General features: G+C 38.0%; 2 protein-coding genes across 3 annotated transcripts; one reads left to right on the top strand and one right to left on the bottom strand.

Annotated features, from left to right (window-relative positions):
• Positions 1-3,540: 3,540 nt before the first annotated feature.
• TBL5 (TRICHOME BIREFRINGENCE-LIKE 5) lies at positions 3,541-21,355 on the top strand. 2 transcript variants are annotated; one of them, XM_059604621.2, is made up of 5 exons: positions 3,541-4,242; positions 10,273-10,465; positions 11,324-11,517; positions 12,115-12,273; positions 20,880-21,355. In XM_059604621.2, the coding sequence occupies exons 1-5, from the start codon at positions 3,668-3,670 to the stop codon at positions 21,178-21,180; spliced, it is 1,422 nt and encodes a 473-aa protein (XP_059460604.2). In that variant the 5' UTR covers positions 3,541-3,667; the 3' UTR covers positions 21,181-21,355. The 2 variants fall into 2 exon arrangements, with proteins under 2 accessions (XP_059460604.2, XP_059460603.1); XM_059604620.2 differs by having other exon boundaries at positions 4,015-4,242; positions 10,287-10,465; positions 20,880-21,353.
• LOC148583855 (uncharacterized) lies at positions 16,610-18,109 on the bottom strand. The gene is made up of 2 exons (XM_088510626.1): positions 17,214-18,109; positions 16,610-16,929 (listed from the first exon to the last, which is right to left on the bottom strand). Exons 1-2 carry the CDS (start codon positions 18,076-18,078, stop codon positions 16,892-16,894), a joined length of 903 nt encoding a protein of 300 aa, XP_088366752.1. The 5' UTR covers positions 18,079-18,109; the 3' UTR covers positions 16,610-16,891.
• Positions 21,356-21,427: the final 72 nt, after the last annotated feature.

Raw genomic sequence — 21,427 nt, 5'->3', positions numbered from 1 at the left:
TTAACCGGTTTAACCGGACCGTTTAACCGTGTACCGTTTTAACCGAAATTATCGGTTAAAATTCTTATTGGTTCGGTATCGGTTAATAAACCGTTTAACCGAAAATTATCGGTTAATAACCGATAAGGTCCTTAACCGGACCGTTTTGACCGATACCCAGGCCTAAACATATTGCATTGTACCAAACGAATGAATATGATTAGTTAGTCTATTCCAGCGTTATAACCAAACAAAGGAATAAGAATAGCTAATCTATTCCACACTCTTCTATTTCCAGTAGTAGTTAATCATTTTTCAATGGACTAGACATTCCGCGAACCAAACGAGACCTAAGAGTGCACATAGTATTACCTTAATTAAAAAGGACGAGTGCACAAGTCATACATGGAAGTTGTATCTATTATATCCTAACTCCTATCATTTAGACTACTGACATTTCGTTATTATTGAGGGCACAATAATGTGTGTTTAATATTAGAGTGGGGGCTACAAAATCAAATTTGTTAGCCCATAAACCTCTCCGTAACCAACAATGTGTGGGAAAACATTCCACAAAGAAAAGGGAATTTGATCATTTAGAGCTATAATTGATTTTAGCCAAAACTCTAGCGTAAGTACCATAATGACTGTCAGGGCCTGCCCAATGTATTTGGGGGCCTTAAGCGAAATTTGCAAGTGAAGCCTAATTTTTTTTAATATTTAAATATTAATTAAATAATATTTATTTTAATATTTTTATTTAAAAATAATTCTTCTTGCTTTTTTGGATACAAAATTTCTGATTAAGATTTTATATTCAAGATTTTTTTAAATAAAATAAAATCACACTGACGCAGAAACAACTCCCTGGATGCCTAATGCTAGTGTTTCTTGGATGGCTCAAGCATCCATACTGACAGCCAAGATTTTAGCGTCCTAGTGAGTGACAATATTTTGAGTAACGGCAGCAGCAATCACTCCATTCTTCATGATCGAATTGGTCACTTTAACTGGATTACTAATAGTAGCAGATGTTGGCTGTCGAATATTGTGTAGAAGGTTGTCCAATGTTAACAGCAGCAAAAATAAAAAGAAAAGAATAAATAAATAAAGCGGCAAAAATTGGAAGAAAAAGAATAATAAAAAAAAAAAAAATAGGAATAAGAATAACCCCTTTCGTAATAATTTTTTATAACAATTTATCTTAGACCACTAATTAATCACATGGGAGTGGGACAATATATACTGTTTTGCTTTTAGACCACTGATCTCGAGGTGCATCAAAACGTGAATGAACAGAGCCATTGGATGTTTAACACATTAAATTGTAGTAGAGGCTGTAGAGCACCAACTACAATTGCATTTATTCTGTGTTTTGCACACACAGTTATGCATCTGTTTCAACGGTTATAATTAAATCATGTATTCACTAGATTTAATCAACACTTGAGATTTCTGCATCGAGTGGCGTGGAGCAAATCTTATACAACTACACTTGCACATGATTATATGCAAGGTTTGTTTATTTGATAGTGTGATACAATTGTAATGCAATTTTATCAAATAACAATTATATGGTGTGTGAATTGGCCATGAGATCATTCTTGTTGGTATGATCAACGTCTTAAATTGAAACTTATAATTGATGATTGTGGGCAACGGTCAAGATAACACATGTTTCTACATAAGCTTGCAGAGGAATTGAGGCATTTTTAAAATTATTTATTTACAATGATTAGAGGTCTTAAATTTTTATGGAAACTTTTTTTGAATCTTATTAAAAAAAAAATTTCACAAATTTTTTTTTTTTTTTAGGCCTTATTAAAAAAAATTTCACCAAAAAAATTTGTTTTGGGCCTTACTAAATCGGGGGCCGCCTAGCCTTTGGGCTGGCCCTGATGACCGTTTGCTAAACTCCTTAGCGGGATACTTTGAACTTGACCTTCCCTATTTTTATAGATACTCTTGATTGAGGACTTGACATACAATCAGTGATTCTTCAAAACATATGAAGATGAAAAATAGTGTCTTGAAACAACAAAGTTACTAAAAAAATTGAGTTTGGTCGGTCAGCTTTTGACTGAAAATGTCACCCATGAAAAAGACCTAAACTTAAAAACAAGTCAAAGCTTACTGTCGAGTGACTCATGAATGGAATTCAGAAGTTGGGCAAAATCTTTAATTATTGGAAAGAGTTTAGATGATAAAAGATGTTTAGGCTTAAGAACAAAATATCAAATTCAAAGGCTAATTGACACACTCACCTAAATTGGTTAAGATTGTGATGATATAAAAATGTGGTTTTTAATATTATCCTTTTTAAAAGTGTATACGAAGAATTAAAAATATAAATTTTAATAAAAAATATAAATATATTAAAATATAACAAATTAAAGAAATTAAAAACTTAAAATATTTATTTATTTATTATTTTTAAAAGGAAAGGTATCGTTTAAAGTATTCCTATTGGACTCTTTAAATCTAATTTTTCTTTAAAAATTTGAAAATTTTTACAAAAATAGTAATTTAACAAGCTCTTTACTTTATTTCAAGTTTAACTTTAATCAACAAAGCTCTCCAAATATGAAGTGCCAAAAAGTGAAAGTTATTTAGCTTTTTAAGCTTATATATTCATTTTCCTTCTCTCTCTCATCTACCAATAACTAAAACAGAATTAAAAAAATAATAAAATAATAATATTTAACTAAAGTATAAGAATATATAGTGAGTTTGGTATTTCGTTCCTTTTAAAAATGACTTTCTAAATTAAACAAAAAAAAAAAAAGATTTTTTTTCTTTAAATTTAACTTTTATTGAACTCAATAAGGATGCTCTTAAGGTGTGATATTTAGGATCTATTTGAGCCGAAGAATATCCAATTAGTTATAGTAGACGGATATTTTTGTCCTCTCACAAAGTAAAAAAATAAAAATATCATTCAAGTATAACTAACTGGATGCTTTCAAGTTCATTTAAACGGAATAAGATCCTGTTCAACAGTTCTAGTGGGGTGATCAGAGAAATGCAAGCCTTATTCTCCTAACCATTTTTTTTTTCTAAATGAATTCAAATTTATCGTTAAGTTTAGATGTAGATATAGATTTTAAAAAATATATATATACAGAGTTGGTTGAGACTTAGACTTTTTCGGGGTGATCACCCCATCCCCTCTCTCTTTCTTTTTTCTTCTTTTTTATTTTTTTATTATTATTTTTTTAAATTTAATAAACTTAATTAAAATATTTAGAGAAAAAAAAAAAAAAAAAATTATGGATGGTCTTATGCATGAGAAGAAGGGCCCAAATTCCCTCCAATAAAAGTGCACTGCGTATCTGCCAAAGCTGTACCCCTGGAAAGGCACCCCAGATCCCCCATGACAAAGATGAACCCTCATTTCCAAGTTGTGATTTGCTTAATTCCAATCATACCTTTTCTCCTTTGTCCACTAGGAGGAAACTGAAGAAGATGGGGACGAAGGAAAAAACGAAACAATTTATTTATTTATTTATTATTTTTATGTGAGACAGTTCTATTTATTATTTCTATTTAACTAGTAGGAGACAACAAAATTCTTTTCCTCCCAAATAAGCCTCAGGTTTGTCGTCCTGTCGGCTTTGGCGTCGGCGTCGGCCTTTTCCTTTCTCGCCAGAGAAGAAGAGGAACAGAGCATGCTCTCCCAGCTCCCCAGATGGCCTCTTCCTCTACTCCTCTGAAGAAGAATCGTTACATCGTAACCACCCTTTTGTTCCTCGCGTTATTCCTCTTCGCCATTTTCCTCTTCAGCAAACGAGCTCTCGAGCCCACCACTCTCTTCGTCTACAGATACAGAGATCCCTTTGCCCAACCCCCTCCTCTCTCTTCTTCACGAACCAATTCTAACCTTTCCTTTGCATTCGAGCCCACTCCCTCTGTTTCTCCTCCAGAACCACTACACTCACCCATTCACTCACCTATCTCTCCCATTTCTCAAAAGAACAGTTCCAACAGCATCAATGGCGAGCTCTCTGGTGAAGATGGGGAGGACCCAGTTCAAAAAAATGCATCTTTTGGTACAATGAATGGTAATGGCGGTGATTTATACTCGGAGGGAGTCCAAGAGTGTGATTTATATATGGGTACTTGGGTGAAAGATGAAGGGTACCCAATTTACACACCGGGTTCTTGCCCGTACGTTGATGAGGCTTTTGATTGCCAAAACAATGGTAGGGGTGACTCCGACTATCTCAAGTGGCGGTGGAAGCCAGACGGTTGTGATCTTCCGAGGTACGTGTTGTTTTGGGTTTATCCATCTTGTTATTCGGGTGCAAAGTTTCGTCTGTGTTGTCCTTTTTTTGTTTTATGGTTAGGTGTCTTTGTAGCAATTCAGTATACTTCCACCGATGATGGTTTTGAAGTGAAATTTGGAAATAAACAGAGCATGGCTGAAACGTATTATGTTTACAACCTTTATAACTTCATTGGTGGGAACTGTTTCTTGAATACTTAGAAATGAGACTTATACATGGGAAGAATATGAAACAGATGTTTAACTTTTTCTTTTTTCTTTGTTTTTTTGTTTCTATACATATTTGGTTTGAAAGACAACGCAAGAATGATTAGAAAAATAAACATTGCCATGGAAAAGTTCTCATCGACTGACTTATACTTTGCATAAAAGTGGGTTAGTCAGGTGTGTATTTGTCTGCCATTGACAAAGTATATGTTCATTTTTGGAGGATAATGACCTTTGAGTATCACATAGTCTGATAATCCTATGAGTACATATGTTTCAGATCCAAAAGGGATTAAAGAGGTGATTTGTCAGTCAACTATACCTCATTATTTCTTACCTGGTAGATGCCTTTGTTGAAGGTTATGTCTTTGCCTTGCTAACCTAAAGGGGAAGCAGCATGCCACATTGTTCTGTTTGTATCTATTTATGGATAGTGAGGAGTGCAATTTGTTGAAAGGTTCAGTGTCATGCAGTAAAAGAAGTCAGGGCTTATAGTGCATGGTGAAATGGATGCAGTTTCTTCTCTGTCAAATGGTACCTCTTATGTCAATCCCAAAAACGAGTCTTTTGATATTCATGCAAGTATTTATGTTGGTAGAAATCCTAGACACCATGAGCAATTCAAGCATGTTGAGGTAATGGCTATCAGTTGAGCCAGGCTGTGCAAAGACAAACTCTGCCAAAGTTCAACCTGAAGTGCAAATTTTTTCTGGAGCTCAGCCTTGCCATCTTGTGTTTAGCAACTGCAGTCTGAGCTGCAAATATTTTTCTGGGGCAGCTTGCCCAATTTTAAATAAAATGCAGAAACCTCAGGCAACAAAGTGAATAATGATCTAGACCAAAAAGAAAAAAATAAGAAGGAAAAGCAATTACTCTTTTGGGAAATCCCTTAACTTGATGTCCAGTCAATTGATTGCTTTGCTGAGTCTTGAGACTTGAATAATGTCCCAGGGATCTAGTCGGGGTGAAGCCCCGGATACCACAGCTATCAATTTTATTTTATTTTATTTAATCTTTTCTCATTTAATTGTCAAGAAAATTTAAGAGAAAGGGTGGTTTATGGCTTGTCGCCCATGTGGTTTCTTCAGTATTTAACATCTTTTGTTTAGTTGCTAAGAAAAATTTTGAGGAAACAAGGATGGTGATCTACTTAGTAAAATACCATAAGTATATCACAGTCAAGGGGGAAAAGGGGGCATGCATCTGCTTAGGTCCAAGCTTCGAGTTGTAGTGAGTTTCAAGCTTCCTAATTAATGCTTCTCCTAATGCCAGAGTACCTCTGAGCTGCTATTTTATGTAACGTAGAAATAACACTTAATTTTAAAATATCTAGTTGCATTTCAGGTTGAAGTTCTTTTCTAAGTTGATTTTTTCATAATTCGTCCATGAAAAGTTGAAAATTGGGAAAAAAAAAACAATTAGGGCTAAAGGCCTTTTCAACTATCACCATAGAGCGCTAGCTGTCGTGATAGGGAACACTTATATCCCACTTGTGTTGACTTGAAATCAAATGCATTGTCCAGAAATGTCCCCATTAGTGACTTCTATAGCATGCTGGCAATGGTAGTTTATCTGCTTTACAGTGCAGGTTGAATGTGGTATTGTGAAAAAGTGTTTCAATAGCTTGATCATGTACTAATTTTGCACACATATATATATATCTTGGGGGTTGATTGTTGTTGTGCATTTCCCAATTTTACTTTTCATTTTCTTCTTCATTCTTTTCATTATTGGTCTTGAGTTCTATCTCCTTCATAGGTGCAACAGGTTCCAAGAATCTTGAGCTAACAAACTTTTGATATAATTTTCAAGCTTCCTATTTGATGCTTTTTTTACAAGCCCTCAACCAATTTTATATAAACACATCATATGTTGTCGTAGTTATATTGTAAAAATGCAACTTGCATTTCTTGTTGGAGTTTATATAAGAGTTGGTTTCCATATAGTAAATACTAAACAGGACACAGAATAATTTATATGCTCGTGTATCTGCGCAAAGATTGAGGATCGAACATGTAAAGATTTCTTTGAAATTGAGGTGACTTATTTCCGGCTAAAGCCCTCTTCTTTATAAATTATCATCCATTTGAGAGCTACTTGTATGACCTTAGGGAACCCTTTCAGCTAATGTAAGTGAGGTTGTCCATAGATGACACTTCCACAGTTTATGAAAACTTGCCGGACATCAAGACAAACATCTTGGTTATGAAAATTGCTTTTCCTTGGGCCAGAGCTTATGGTAGAGCTTAGGTGAGACATTTATATTTACTTTATTCAAGACTTTGAGGTTGAGTTCACTCTACCATTAGTTTGGACCATATGACAAAATATAAGTTCCCATTGAACTATCCAATGTCACTTCAAAATACTATGTTTTTTATTTTTATTTTTATTTTTATTAGTAATCCAAATATTATTGAAAAGCAAAAGCGCAACCCAATCACACAAGAAGTATACAAAAAAAACACCTAGCTAGAAGGAGACAAAAAGAACAATAAAAGAATGAAAACTAAGCACATTAGGAAATACAAACATAGCTGTTCAAAGGTAAAGAGTACTGAAGAAAAAAGACTTAAGCTCCACCATCGCCCTCTTGCGGTCTTCAAAACTTCTATAATTTCTTTCTCCCCAAAGACACCACAAAAAGCAAGAAGGCACAATCTTCCACACGACTGCACTTTGAGTGCTACCAAATGATCCCATCCAACTAGCAAGCAAGTCTTCTTTTTGTTTAGGCAAAACCCAAGACAACCCAACACGACTGAAGATAGCATTTCATAAGGCATAAGCAACCTCACAATAGAGAAGAAAATGATCCGCAAATCCCCGTCCCTCATAGCACCAATCAACCACAATGACATGCCGCTTCATAAGGTTTTCCATGGTAAAGATCTTCCCCAATGCAGCCAACTAAGCAATGAAAGCCACTCTCAATGGGAGCTATATTTTGCCAAATACTTTTCTAAGAGAATGGAGAGCCATCCTTGCGAACAAGGACATTGTAAAAGGACCTAACATCGAACAACCCTCTTTAGGAAGGGGCCCAACAAAGCTTGTCTTCACCTCCTTGTCTTACCTCATGGAATACAACAACTTGAAGAACGAAGCAAAGACATCCACCTCCCAATCATGAACCACTCTAATAAAGCTTAGTTCTACCGATGGTAGCCACTAAAAAGCTCCAAACGAATTGCTACAAAAGCATCCTTCACACACACAATACTATATAAATCCATAAAAGTTTCCTTAAGGGTCTTATCCCCACACCATAGGTCCTATCATAATCTAATCTCGGAGCCATCTCCCACCTTAAATCTAGTATGACTAGAGAACATCCTCCAATCCTTCTTGATATTCTTCAATAACCTCACCCCATATAACCCTAGAAGTTCATTAGAATTCCACCCACTCCATAAACTGCCAAATTTAGAATCCACCACAACTTTGCACCAAGCCTCTATCTCGTGCATATAGCGCCATAGTTATTTATCTAAAGGAGCACGATTGAACATCATAAAGTTTGAACCCCCCCCCCCCCACCCTCAAAATCGGAGAACAAATCTTGGATCGGCTAACTATGTGAAATTTGAACTCTTACCCTAGCCCACCCCATAAGAAGTCCCAATTAAGCTTCTCTATGCAGTTTGCAACACCATCAAGGAGAGGGAAAAGAGAAATGAAATACGTAGGCAAATTGAAAAGGGTGTTCTTGATAAGGGTAATCCTACCACTCATAGACAAGTACTTCCTTTTCCAACTAGTTAGCTGCCACTCTATCTGCTCAACAACACCGTCCCAAATAAACTTGGCCTTATAAGAGGCTCCCAACAAAAGACCAAGATACTTCAAAGGCAAAGAAGAAGCCTCACAGTGTTGAATGCCCGCAAGCCTATCCACACTATTGACATTACCCCACAGGAATCAATTCCAATTTAGCCATTAGACCAGAAACGGCTTTGAAAAATAAAAATAAGGCACATAGATAGTGTAGATGGTCAAGATTGGCAGTGTCATCCGCAAACAACATGTGTGCTATGTTAATCACATTAGAGTGTCTTATACCCCACATAAATGCTTGAGAGAAAATGTCCATTAAAGTTATAGAAAGCATTTTACTAAAGCCTTCATGACGATAACAAACAGAAAAGGGGGACAAAGGGTCTCTGAATCTCAAACCGTGAGAACTACTAAAGAATCCAAACAAATTGTCATTAACCAAAACGGAAAAACAAACCAAAGAAATACAATGTGCTATTCAAGAGCACAATTTCTCTCCGAATCCACACCTCTTCAACAAATAAAGTAAGAACTCCCAATTGACAAGATCATAGGCATTCTCAATATCCAGTTTGCAGAGCACCCTTGGCTCACCAAATCTGAACATGCTATCTAGACATTCATTCGCTATGAGCACATAGTCAAGGATTTGCCTACCTCTAACAAAAGCATTTTGGGGCTTCAAAATAATCTTCTCCACAATCCTTCTCAACCTATTGGCAATTATCTGGCGCCTTATCACTGTTCATACCTCTTACCACCTCAAGGACCTCACTCTCCTCAAATGGTCTCTCTAACCAAGAGGCTTCGTCCGCATCAATGGAGTCGAAAGAAAGACCATCAGCTTGGGCTGCTAGCTAAACTGTTTTGAAAACAATCTATCATAGAATTGCACAATGTGTTCCTTACTAGCAAGTTAATTACAAGAAACTAAGCCATTTATTGGCAGCGTCTCAATTGAGTTATATCTCCTATTTGAGTTGGCCACTCAATGAAAAAACTTCGTGCATTTGTCACCCTCTTTTAGCCATAAAGCCCTTGACTTTTGCCTCCAATTGTTCTCCTCCAATAAAGTAGCTTTTTCCAACTCACTAATAACCGTGATTTTCCTCAACTTCTCTCGCAGCTAAAGCTCTCTCTTCCTCCAATCCACCTAAGACACACAACTCTTCCAAAAGAGATTTTTATGGGACTCCACATTATCAAACACCTGCTCATTCAAGATTCTAAAATTAGCTTTCAAAACCTTAAGTTTATGAGGCAAGATGAAGCTAGAAGATCCTTGAAAGTGATAAGAAGACCACCACTGCCTCACCCTGTCCACAAATCCTTCAGCCTTTAGCCACATATTCTCAAACTTAAATGATCTTTTGCCCCTTTGAATACCACCACAATCGAGGATAATGGGGAAGTGGTGGCAGCTCTTACAAAGATTGGAGGGGAAGACGGTGTGTGATGTAACATTATATGGTTGAAAACATAATGTCAGGTCCTGACATAGAAATGAGCTAAAAAATAAAAAACATGATCAAACCTGTGAACTTGTCTGGTGTAAATGGGCTATGATTTCCATATGCAATTGACTTTATTCTAATCTGGATAAAATATATTAGCATTCCAGATCTGCAGATTAGCCTGTTTCATATGCAGCTGATATTGATCCTTTTATAACAAGTTCTAATGTAAATAGTGAATTGAATCATTTGAAAGAACTCATACTCCATTTGTTTTGTGAAGAGGGAAGAATTAGTATGCTAGAATCTTGTAGGATCAGTAATTTCTTTTCTTTCAGCCAGAAATTGTGCATTTTTGTCGAACTATTATTATCTCAGAATTTAAATTGTCACTATAAATTTTACAGCTAGTCTTGAAATTCCAGTTGCTTCTAAATGTGGGGATTTTTTTGAATCCTGCTCTTGAAAATGGTACTGAAATTGATTTACCAGTATATAATAACGCAGTCTTGATAATTTATCAGATTCATTGGAAGTACATATCTTTTCTGCATTCCTTTTCACTCGTAGGTTTAATGCAACAGACTTCTTGGTGAGACTAAGAGGTAAAAGGCTGATGCTGGTTGGAGATTCCATGAACCGGAACCAGTTTGAGTCAATCCTATGTCTCCTCCGAGAAGGGCTGCGTAATAAGAGCAGAATGCATGAGATCCATGGCCACAAAATATCAAAAGGAAGAGGCTATTTTGTCTTCAAATTTGTGGTATGTAAAAACCATTGCATTCTTGTAAGCTTCTTTACTTAAAAATACATTTTGCATTCTACATTGTTTCTTCAAAAGATGTGTCTCCTCTTGTGCATTGTTAGATTGGAGGTGGGAACGGGTAAGAAGTCTAGTTGGTAGCTTTATTAAGCATTTTCATATTTCTATGCTTATTTTATTGAAAACATAATAAGTACGTGAAACATAATGAATACTCATACTTGTGTGTGTACTCTTGACACGCACATCTTTGTGTGTCTTTGTTCCAAGAGTACAGCCACTGAGGGAGCTTTCATAAGTGAATGTAACTTTCTCAATTAACCCTTGGATCATGAACCCCATAGGTATTTGTGCAAACAAAACTGCAACACAACTAAGGGTCATTACTCCACAATTAATACTATGTAAGCACATATTAAATAAAAACAAAAGAGGAACAAACTCCCAGAAATGGGATTCTCCTGTCTCCCTCACTGAGCACATAGAAGATGGCTTTGATGTGTTCAAAAGGATTTTACCTTTGATGTGTTCAAAGGTTTTCCATTTTGTCCACAAAATTCTTTTGTTGATTTTGTGGATGAATTATTGCTTTTGGTAGTTTTAGTTTATTATTGTTGCTGAATTTTATTTGATATAATTACTGCATATTGCATGTTTTTTACGCATTGGGGTTGGATTCCGGTCCCTTCAGTTAGCATTTTATCTTGGTTTCCATTTATTTAAATCTACACCTGAGCATTACTTATTAAGGAAGGAATATATATTTATGGTCATTTTTGGGTTAGCTTATTTATTGGAATATGGCATATTAACAGGCACCAAATAGTGGTTGACTAGTTTTTCAAAATACTTTGTCAGGACTACGACTGTACAGTGGAATTTGTGAGGTCCCATTTCCTTGTGAAGGAAGGTTTTCGTATTAATGGACAGGGGAACTCAAATCCAACTCTATCAATAGATCAAATCGACAAGACATCTAAACGTTGGAGGCGGGCTGACATTCTTGTCTTTAATACAGGCCATTGGTGGACTCATGGAAAAACTGCTCGGGGGTACGTCTGCAATTTTCACTGATATATTTCACGATTTATATTTTCTGCTATCTGTACATTTACATGCAATGCTATCTCTGCTCATTCAATATCAAACCACTTTTGCTCTTCCAATGCTTGTGAAAGTACATTTTGGATATATGATGCATCTTTGTCATATTTCTTGGTACATGGGCTTCTAGTCCATACATTGTAATTTATGATGCTGTATTTTGTTGCATTTTTGCCATGCATCTTTGTCATATTTTTCTTGTATTTTGTTACATTGAAATTAAGGACTAATACTTTTACTGTTAATTTTGATTTTTCCAGCCATTTCGATCCTTTTTAGGCATTTACAACCATCTATCTTGGAAATGGGTCCAGAAGACCCCTTACTTTTTCTCTTGTAGCACAAAAATATAGTGTGTTTAGTAACACTTGTTAATGTCTATTCCTTAATTGTCTTATCTTGGAAATGCTTAAGCCACGGAGACACTAAAATCATACTGGTAAAAAGTTCAATTGAATGGTACAGACATCTTTTTCTAGTCTTATTTCTCATGAAAACAAGTGGAGCCTCCCTGAAAGTGTAAGAAATTTGGTTGGTTGACACAGGAAAAATTACTATAAAGAAGGTGATTATCTCTATCCAAAGTTTGACGCAGTTGAGGCCTATAGAAGAGCTTTGAGGACCTGGGCAAATTGGGTTGATAAAAATGTGAATCCAAAGAAGCAGTTGGTCATCTATCGTGGATACTCTTCTGCCCATTTTAGGTACATATTTCCTGTTTACTTTCTTCCCCATTTTCTTTAGGTGCTAAAATTTTCCAGATAGCCTTGCCTTTAGTTTAATTTCTTTGGAGCACCTTGAAAAAATGAATAAGTACCTAATTAAATAAATGAAGAATGTTTCACTCATGAAGTCTGTTATCTTGAAGTGAGGAAGACGAAAAATCAACTTGACTTTAGGAATCACTAGTTTAACCCTTTGAGGTTGATTAATTAAGCAGTGCAATTTATAACTGCAGTTTTTGCTCTATCCACAGTTGTTGATTAAGAAAGTATAAAAGAGGTAGAAATATGACTTGGTGGAAGCAATAGAAAAGAGAAGAATATGTCTCTATTGAATCTGTGAACACTATTATTAAAATAACTCAAAAATAAGCTTAGTTATTTCAATGATATAATAAGGTTCAATAATGAAAATTCTTAAAATAAGTAGAAGCCTTAAAAAAGAAAAAGATAGAAGTTTTACTTTTAGTAGGAAAAATCTGAAAAAAAAATTCAAAAGACTTGTATTTTTTCGGATTCTTAAATTTAGTGGGTAAAGAAATGAAAACAAAACAAAACAAATCATAAGAAAAGAAAAGCCTAACTATCACTACGTGAAGTAGGACTCTCTCTCTCTCTCTATCTCTCTCCCCCCTAGGCATTGTGTGCAGGCGTGTCCTGCTAATTTTCGGTTCTCTTCGTTTTTTAGCACTTTTGGTTCTGGGTTGGTTTTGGGGGTCACGGGATGATGTTGTCATCAATGTTTGGAGAGTTTGTTGTGTAGTTTCTGTTACCTTGAGTCTGCCGGTGGAATGTAGGACCCATGGGGAGGTTTTTCTCTGTAGAATCAGAATCATTTGAGCTCATTCTCGAGCCAGGGGAAACTCCTTAAGGCTACGAATAGTAGAACATGGGAAGGTTTACCTCTGATAGATTTCTGTGGGATGAGAGAGAAGCTTTCTGGCCGCTCACGATGGTCGATAATGTGGCATTGTGTCAATGGTCTTCTCCACCAGCAATTGATTACAAGGATTGTTCCATACGGTGTAACTTACCCTATCTTCTGGCATTGTGTCGATCTCGCCCTCGGATGTCCTCAGTAGGCTTCTACCTTTGGTTGCTTTTACTATTGGGGTCTCTTGTGAATCCTAGTGGTTTTGGTAAGAGGTATTGGATGACTCTGTGTATGGCTTCGGTAGGGATGATCCCAACCTCTTTAAGGATACTAACATAGCCGATCCTAAGTGCACCAGTCCAGTTGTTGTGACATCATCCCCTTGCAAAAGAGGTGCACTCTGTATCACTTCCGTGAATTCCCACTTAACTCCTCAACCCCCAATGTGAGACAAAAGGAGAGCTCAAACTGGGTTCAGAGGTATGGGTGAGAAAACTTTTTGAGAGTTCCTTACAAAGGATTTGAACAACATGCTTCAGAGTTGTTCTTTGCTATTGAATCCAATTGCAAGGGTTACAATTGGAGGTAGAAGTCAGGAGGCTTCAATGTTGTCCTTATGCAAGAAGTTAGTAGGAGGTAGAAGTCTAGAGCGACCTGGTTAAAAGAAGGGGATCACAACACAAGATTTTTCACCAGCATACTGTCAATTGTATTGAATACCTCTCAATGTGAGGGTTCCTCGTATTATATAGAAATTGTCTAGGTATTTACAGGCTGTATCTCAGCGATTATAGCAATCTAGGGAAATAAATAAGGTAACTAAAATCTACCTATTAATTACAATATACTATAGCTATAATACAAGAACATGCCATAACTAGAAAGACTAATTATGGCTAAATATATAATGATATATATAGACCATATCTGACTGACATCCCCCCTCAAATTGATGCTGGTCGATCAAGAAGCATCAATTTGCCCACAAGGAACTGATGACGCTGTCGTGTCATAGCCTTCGTGAAGACATCAGCTATCTGGAGATCAGTGGAAACATGAGGAAGAGAGATAACACGAGTGTCCAAGGCTTCCCGAATAGAATGACAGTCTACCTCAATATGCTTCGTACGTTCATGGTAAACAGGATTAGCAGCTATTTGAATGGCACTAGTATTATCAGCATAAAGAGGAGTAGAATCAGTTTGAGAAAAACCAAGCTCAGCCAGAAGCCCACGAAGCCAGACAATCTCAGAACAAGCAGCAGACATTGCCCGGTATTCGGATTCAGTAGATGATTTAGAAACGCGAGCTTGCTTCTTACTCTTCCAAGAAATCAAAGAATCACCAAGAAACATGCACCAACCCGTGACAGACCGCCGAGTGTCAGGACATCCTGCCCAATCCGCATCACTATAAGCAACAAGGCGAAGAGGAGAGCCGGTTGGAAAGAACAACCCACGGCCAGGGGACCTTCGAAGATATCGAATGATACGTCGAACAGCAGCTAAATGAAGATGGCGTGGAGTTTGCATAAACTGGCTAACCTGCTGGACAGCAAAGGAAATATCAGGCCGAGTAATAGTCAAATAGTTCAAGCTGCCTACCAACTGTCGGAACACAGTAGGATCAGAGAGAAGATCACCCTCCTCACGTCGATATTTCACATTAACCTCCATAGGAGTATCCACCGAAGAAGAATCCTGAAGACCAGCCAGGCTAATCAAGTCCTGGGTATATTTGTGTTGATTCAAGAATATACCGGAAGAATCAGTGTGCACCTCCAACCCCAGAAAATACGTAAGAGGACCAAGGTCTTTCATATGAAAAGAGTCTTGAAGATTCCGCTTGAGATGTGCAATCAAACTGGAGTTGGTGCTCGTAATGACAATATCATCCACATACACAAGTAAAAGAACGAGACCAGTCGGAGTCTTGCAAAGGAACAAAGAAGAATCATATTGGCTTTGGACAAAGGACAAGCGAAGCAGAGTAGACCTGAATTTTTCAAACCATGCCCGGGGAGCCTGTTTTAAGCCATAGAGAGACCGCTTTAACTTACACACACCGGCAGATGGAGAAGAAAACAAACCCGGAGGAGGAGGCATGTAAATATCCTCTTTGAGATGACCATGAAGAAAAGCATTTTTGACATCCATCTGGTGAAGTGGCCAGCCTTGGGAGGCGGCAATAGAAATAATTGTACGCACTGTGGTCATCTTCGCGACCGGAGCAAATGTCTCCTTGTAGTCCACCCCATATTTTTGCCTATTCCCAAGAGCAACTAATCGGGCTTTATACCGATCCAGAGTCCCGTCAGAGCGAAGCTTAATCGAGTAAACCCATTTACAACCAATGGCTTTAACATGAGAGGGGCAAGGAACCACATCCCATGTATGATTGTCTTGGAGAGCCCGAAGTTCCTCATCCATCGCTTTCCGCCAACATTCATATTTTACAGCCTCGGAAAAGCATGTAGGGATGGAAATAGAAGATAAAGTAGCATTATAAGAAGTGTGGGAAAAACCATACCTATCAGGAGGACGTGATACCCTAGTAGAGCGTCGAGGACCAGACTCATGAATTGTCTCAGATGGCGGGTCAATCGGAGGAGTTGTCGGAACAGTTTCAGATGAAGGGTCAGTCTCGGTAAGGGGCAAAGTTGGTAGACGTCGAGTATACACAATTCCAGGTTTGAACCGCTCAGGCAAAGGAGGCAAGTCATCAAAACAAGGTAGAATACTAATCTCAGGCAATGATTCAACATGTGTAGAAAAGAAACATTGATTCTCAAAGAAAACAACATTACGAGATATACGAATTTTGTTAGAACAAGGATCATAGCAAACATAACCTTTGTGAGAAATACTATAACCCATAAAGGCACATTTAACAGACTGAGCAGAAAGTTTGTGACGTTCATGAGGAGGTAAATGAACAAAGCAAACACATCCAAAAGTATGCAAATCAAGATAGCTAGGATGCTGATGATGCAATCGATAATAAGGAGAATCAAAATTCAAGACCTGAGAGGGCAGTCTATTAATTAAGTAAACTGCGGTAGATAATGCCTCAACCCAGAATTTAGAAGGAACAGATGACTCAAGCAATAAGGTGCGAACAACGTCCAAGAGATGTCGGTTCTTTCGTTCCGCCACCCCATTTTGTTGCGGAGTATAAGGACAAGAGCGCTGAGAGACAATTCCTTTGTGGTGTAAGAAATCATGAAACTCGCGAGACATGTATTCTCCACCAGAATCAGACCTCAAAATCTTAATACTTGTAGAAAATTGGTTCTCAATATACGCTACAAAGGTCTGAAAAACAGACAGGACCTCAGATTTGGCCCGAAGAAAATAGACCCAAGTATACCGACTGAAATCATCTATGAATGTTACAAAATATTTATATCGAGCATGAGAAATTATAGGAGAAATGCCCCATACATCACTATGCACAATATCAAAGCATTTTGCAGCACGACTACCATGAGAAGAAAACGAAAGAGTTTTACTCTTACCAAGCTTGCATACAGAACAGTCAAATGACAAATTTTTAGAAACACGTTCTTTATTGCCTAACAAACCAGAATTTAACATATGAGACAGAATAACAGAGTTTGGATGACCCAAACGTTTGTGCCATACTTCGTTCGGAGTGTTAACTGTCATACAAGCCAAAGATAAACAACTAGGAATTGAAAAGTGCAGTGGAAATAGTCTGCCAACTTTAGGCCCCTTCGCGAGTATCTTCCCCGACACCTGATCCTGCACAAGACAACCATCACGAGAGAAATGGACATCACAGTTTTTTTCAACTAACTGGCCAACTGAAATAAGACTACTAGAAAGTCCAGGAGATACATAAATATCTCTGAATGAAGGATTGATATCTCCTACTTCAGTAATAGCTAAATGACTCCCATTAGCTACTTGAATATGGGATGAACCATGATATGGACGAACATTGCAAAGAGTATTGGACGATCTGGTCATATGATTGGATGCAGCAGAATCAATAAGCCAAGACTTAGAAGAAATAGTACCATTACCTTGGAGCCCTAAGGCTGAAAAGGCTGACATAATCATCTGCTGGACCATTTCAGGAGTAAGAATAGCTGATCCGGCCGCAGAAGAAGCTGAGGACATCACTGGAGCAGAAGAGGCTACTGCAGCCTGATAGGCAATAGCTTGACGATTCTGAGGTCGAATGGGACATTCTTTGATAAAGTGGCCCTGTTTCTTACAGTAGTTGCAAGATTTCTTTGCACAGTTGGCAGCAATATGACCATACTCCTTGCAGCTGAAACATTGGACCTTGCGCATATCCTTACCCTTCCCTTTCCCATGGGCTGCATAGGCTACTGGATTCGGGTTGGAATCTTGTTGGAACGTAGCCTGTGTGAGAAGACATTGCTCCTCGCGAAGTAACTCTCCAAAACAAACATCCAAAGATGGAGAAGGATCCCGATTCATTAAATTTGAGCGAATAACCTCAAATTCAGGGCGCAATTTCATCAGGAATTGATCTCTCTTGCTTTGCTCATGAACTGCCTGAACAGCAGAGAGAGATGCAGCAGGTACCTTCGCATAAACCACATCAGAAAATTCTCCCCACAAATTTTGAAAACCAGAAAAATACGCCAGAATGGAGAGATTGCCTTGAGTGTAACTAGCAATCTCATATTCCAGCTGAAAACGGCGTGCGGTATTGTCCTGATGATAAACTTTCAACAAATACTCCCACATAGTCTTCGCAGTCTTATAGGGCCTCAGATTGAGCACAATAAGAGGATCAACAGACCCTAAGATCCAAGACATCACACGTGCATCCTTGACCTTCCACTTAGCCAACTCCTTAGTTTCCGTAGGAGCTGGATCACTACCGTCAATATGGCCCCACAACTCTTTTCCCATAACAAATAATTGAAACTGAAATTCCCAAGCAGAATAATTTTTTCCAGTAAAACGAACCCCAAAAGCCTCGCTAGAAGACATGATGAAATAAGAAAATTAGAAATTAAAACACCTGATAAAGGAGTAATAAGCCCACCAGATCTGTTGGACAGCAAGCCCAAGTCTACACAAGTCAAACACCAATCAGCAACCCCAAACAGCAACTAAGCCCAAGCCCAGCAAACCCAAAGTTACCAGCAACTAAAAATATGAGCCCACAGCTACCAATCAAGCCCAAGCCCACCAAACAGCACCCAAATAACACCTCACGTCTTCACCAAACAGAAACAGCAACCAAAACGATCATGCGACCATGCTGCCGTCAGCCCAAATCCTCCAGAATCGCCGATAGCCCAAAACGACCACGCCGCCGTCAGCCCCTACTCCTCCAGAATCGCAGACAGCCCCAAATCCTTCACGACCACGCCGCCGTCAGCCCCAAATACACCAGAATCGCCGACAGCCCAAAAACGACCGACAGCCACCAAGGAGATCGCCGAAAGCCCAAGTCTGCCGACAACCACCACAAATCGCCGGAAACGCTCCACACCACACCAAAATAGAATCCGCCACACCTGAACCTGCCGACAGCACCAAATCTCCGACAACCCAGATCGCCGACAGCCACCAAGGATTCTCCACAACCTCCAAAGGCTCTCCCGACAGCCACTAATCAATATAGACTGCCTCAACCCTCAACAAAAAACTGCCAAATAGCAGTTTAGAACCCACCAGAATGATCGAAGTTATCGACCGCCACAAAAAAAAACAACAGGTAACTGAAAACCTATAACAACCCTAATTTAGATGATGGCTTTGATACCATGTCAATTGTATTGAATACCTCTCAATGTGAGGGTTCCTCGTATTATATAGAAATTGTCTAGGTATTTACAGGTTGTATCTCAGCGATTACAGCAATCTAGGGAAATAAATAAGGTAACTAAAATCTATCTATTAATTACAATATACTATAGCTATAATACAAGAACATGCCATAACTAGAAAGACTAATTATGGCTAAATATATAATGATATATATAGACCGTATCTGACTGACACCAACTCTCGTAAGAGAAATAACTTTATCTCTAGTCTTTGTATTGACGGTAACATTACCTCCGCCCAAGGGAAGATCAATGATACTATCATTCAGTGTTAAAAGAATCTTTTTAATGAAACTTTTACTTGGCGGCCTAATGGTTTGGAGTTTCACTATGGTTTTTTTTTTTTTTTTTTTTTAACCTAGTGGGGAGTGGTTATAAAATCTTGGTGAAAGTCCTTGCTATCAAAATGAAACACTTGTTGGGAGTGCTCATATCAAACAATCAAAATGCCTTTATAAGGGAAGACAAATTTTAGACCCAGTTCTTATAGCTAATGGGCATCTGGACCACATGCTGAAATCAGGTAGTCCTTGTGTTATCTGCAAGCTGGACTTGGAAAAAGCCTATGACCATGTCAATTGACAGTTCCTCTCCTATCTCATGAAGCATCTTGGATTTGGTTCTAAGTGAAGGAAATGGATGTTTACTTGTTTCTCGTAGGCCCGCTTCCCTTTTGATTAATTGTAGTCCGCATGGCTTCTTTGTTTGTTCTCAGGGCCTTCGTTAAGGGACCCTCTCTCGCTTCTCACCTCTTCGTGATTGTCATGGAGACTCCAGTAGGATGCTATCTAGAGCTATGGTTGGGGGTTATTTTTCAGGACTCCAAGTAGAATCCCAGAACGCTGCTCCACTAGAAAGTATCTAATCTTCTCTTTGCAGATGATACACTTATTATGTGTGATGCATATCATGATCAAATCTATAATTTGGGTCACATTCTCGTGTTTTGGGGAAATTTTAGGCTTGAAGGCCAATCTTTGAAAATTTGAATTAGTTGTAGTGGAGGAGGTTCCACATGAAGAAAAACTGGCTGATATTTTAAATTGTAGCATCCCTTCTCTTCCCATGAAATATTTTGGACTTTCCATGGGTGTTTCTTTCAAGTCCAAAGCTATTTGAGATGGGGTAGTTGAGAAAACGGAAAAAGTATTGGCTAGTTGTAAGATCTATTTGTCTCGGGGTGGACAACTAACTCTAATCAACAGTACGTTATTCAGTTTACCTCCATTTAAAGAATCTCTCATCTTTGTTCAAATCTTCTATATGGATATGTAACCATTAAAACTTGGTAGATCAATTTTTATTTGAAAATCTCTAGTTCGCGATCACTACAACCCCTATAGTTTTTGGCACCTTCAAATCTTTGGAATACGCCTTAGGCAGGCTCTAGAGTTCTCCTCATAGGTTGGCTACCTATTTAGAGGCATATGAACAAAATCATGAACAGTTCGAAAGTGAGCCCTGCCATCATGTGTCTTGTCATTTTCGTGGTTCACATCTGAATCTACTCTTGGTCAAGCAAGAGTTTTCTGAAAATCACGCAAAACTTATTGCTTCTCATGTTAAGTTTACTACGTTCCACTTTGAAAATCCATGAATTTGGCCCTTGTAGAAGTTCCTCTCTTGATAGCATCATTTCTAGGGAGGTTCCCACATTAGCCATCAAGCCAGGGAATAACAAGGCTTTGATACCCACCAATGTAGCAGAAGCAAAAGAATAACACGCCTCTCTCTCAAATCTTTGAACATCACAAGGAAGAAAAAACTAAGAATGCCTAATGTTATTTTATTATTATTATTATTCTCGTGTGTAACTTTTCCTAGATGAAAAAGGAAAAAAAGAAAGGTGATATTGACTGAAATTCATTGAAACAGAGGTGGAGATTGGGACTCTGGCGGCTCATGCAATGGGGAAACAGGACCAGTCTTGAGTGGGGCCATCCTGAATAACTATCCACAGAAAATGAAGATAGTGGAGGAGGTGGTCAAGGAGATGCAGGTTCCAGTGAAACTGTTAAACGTGACAAGGCTGACTAATTTCCGCAAGGATGGCCACCCATCAATCTTTGGCAAGAAAGTTTCCACAAGGCGGCAGGATTGCAGCCATTGGTGCCTTCCTGGGGTCCCTGACGCATGGAATGAGCTTATCTATGCCACACTTCTTTTCAACACATAAAATCCCATGACTTTTTCCTTGCATATTATCTCTTCTTCTTTCTACATTATATATGTTTTTTTGGTTGAACAGCAGTCAAAAAAACGTGTAAGTTAAGAAAGAACCATGATGGATTCCTTTTTTCTATAATTATTATTATTATTTTATTTTTTAAAATAATCTTTTTCCCATAGAAAATGCTTCCGCATGATTAGAAAGAAACTTTCTTAATGATGTCAATAACAGGGACTGCTTCGAGTCTTTGTTT

The sequence above is a fragment of the Corylus avellana genome, chromosome 9 (genome assembly GCF_965113065.1).
Source record: "Corylus avellana chromosome 9, dhCorAvel1.hap1.2, whole genome shotgun sequence".
In the NCBI taxonomy this organism is placed as follows: Eukaryota; Viridiplantae; Streptophyta; class Magnoliopsida; order Fagales; family Betulaceae; genus Corylus; species Corylus avellana.
This window is presented reverse-complemented; position numbering and strand designations above follow the sequence as displayed.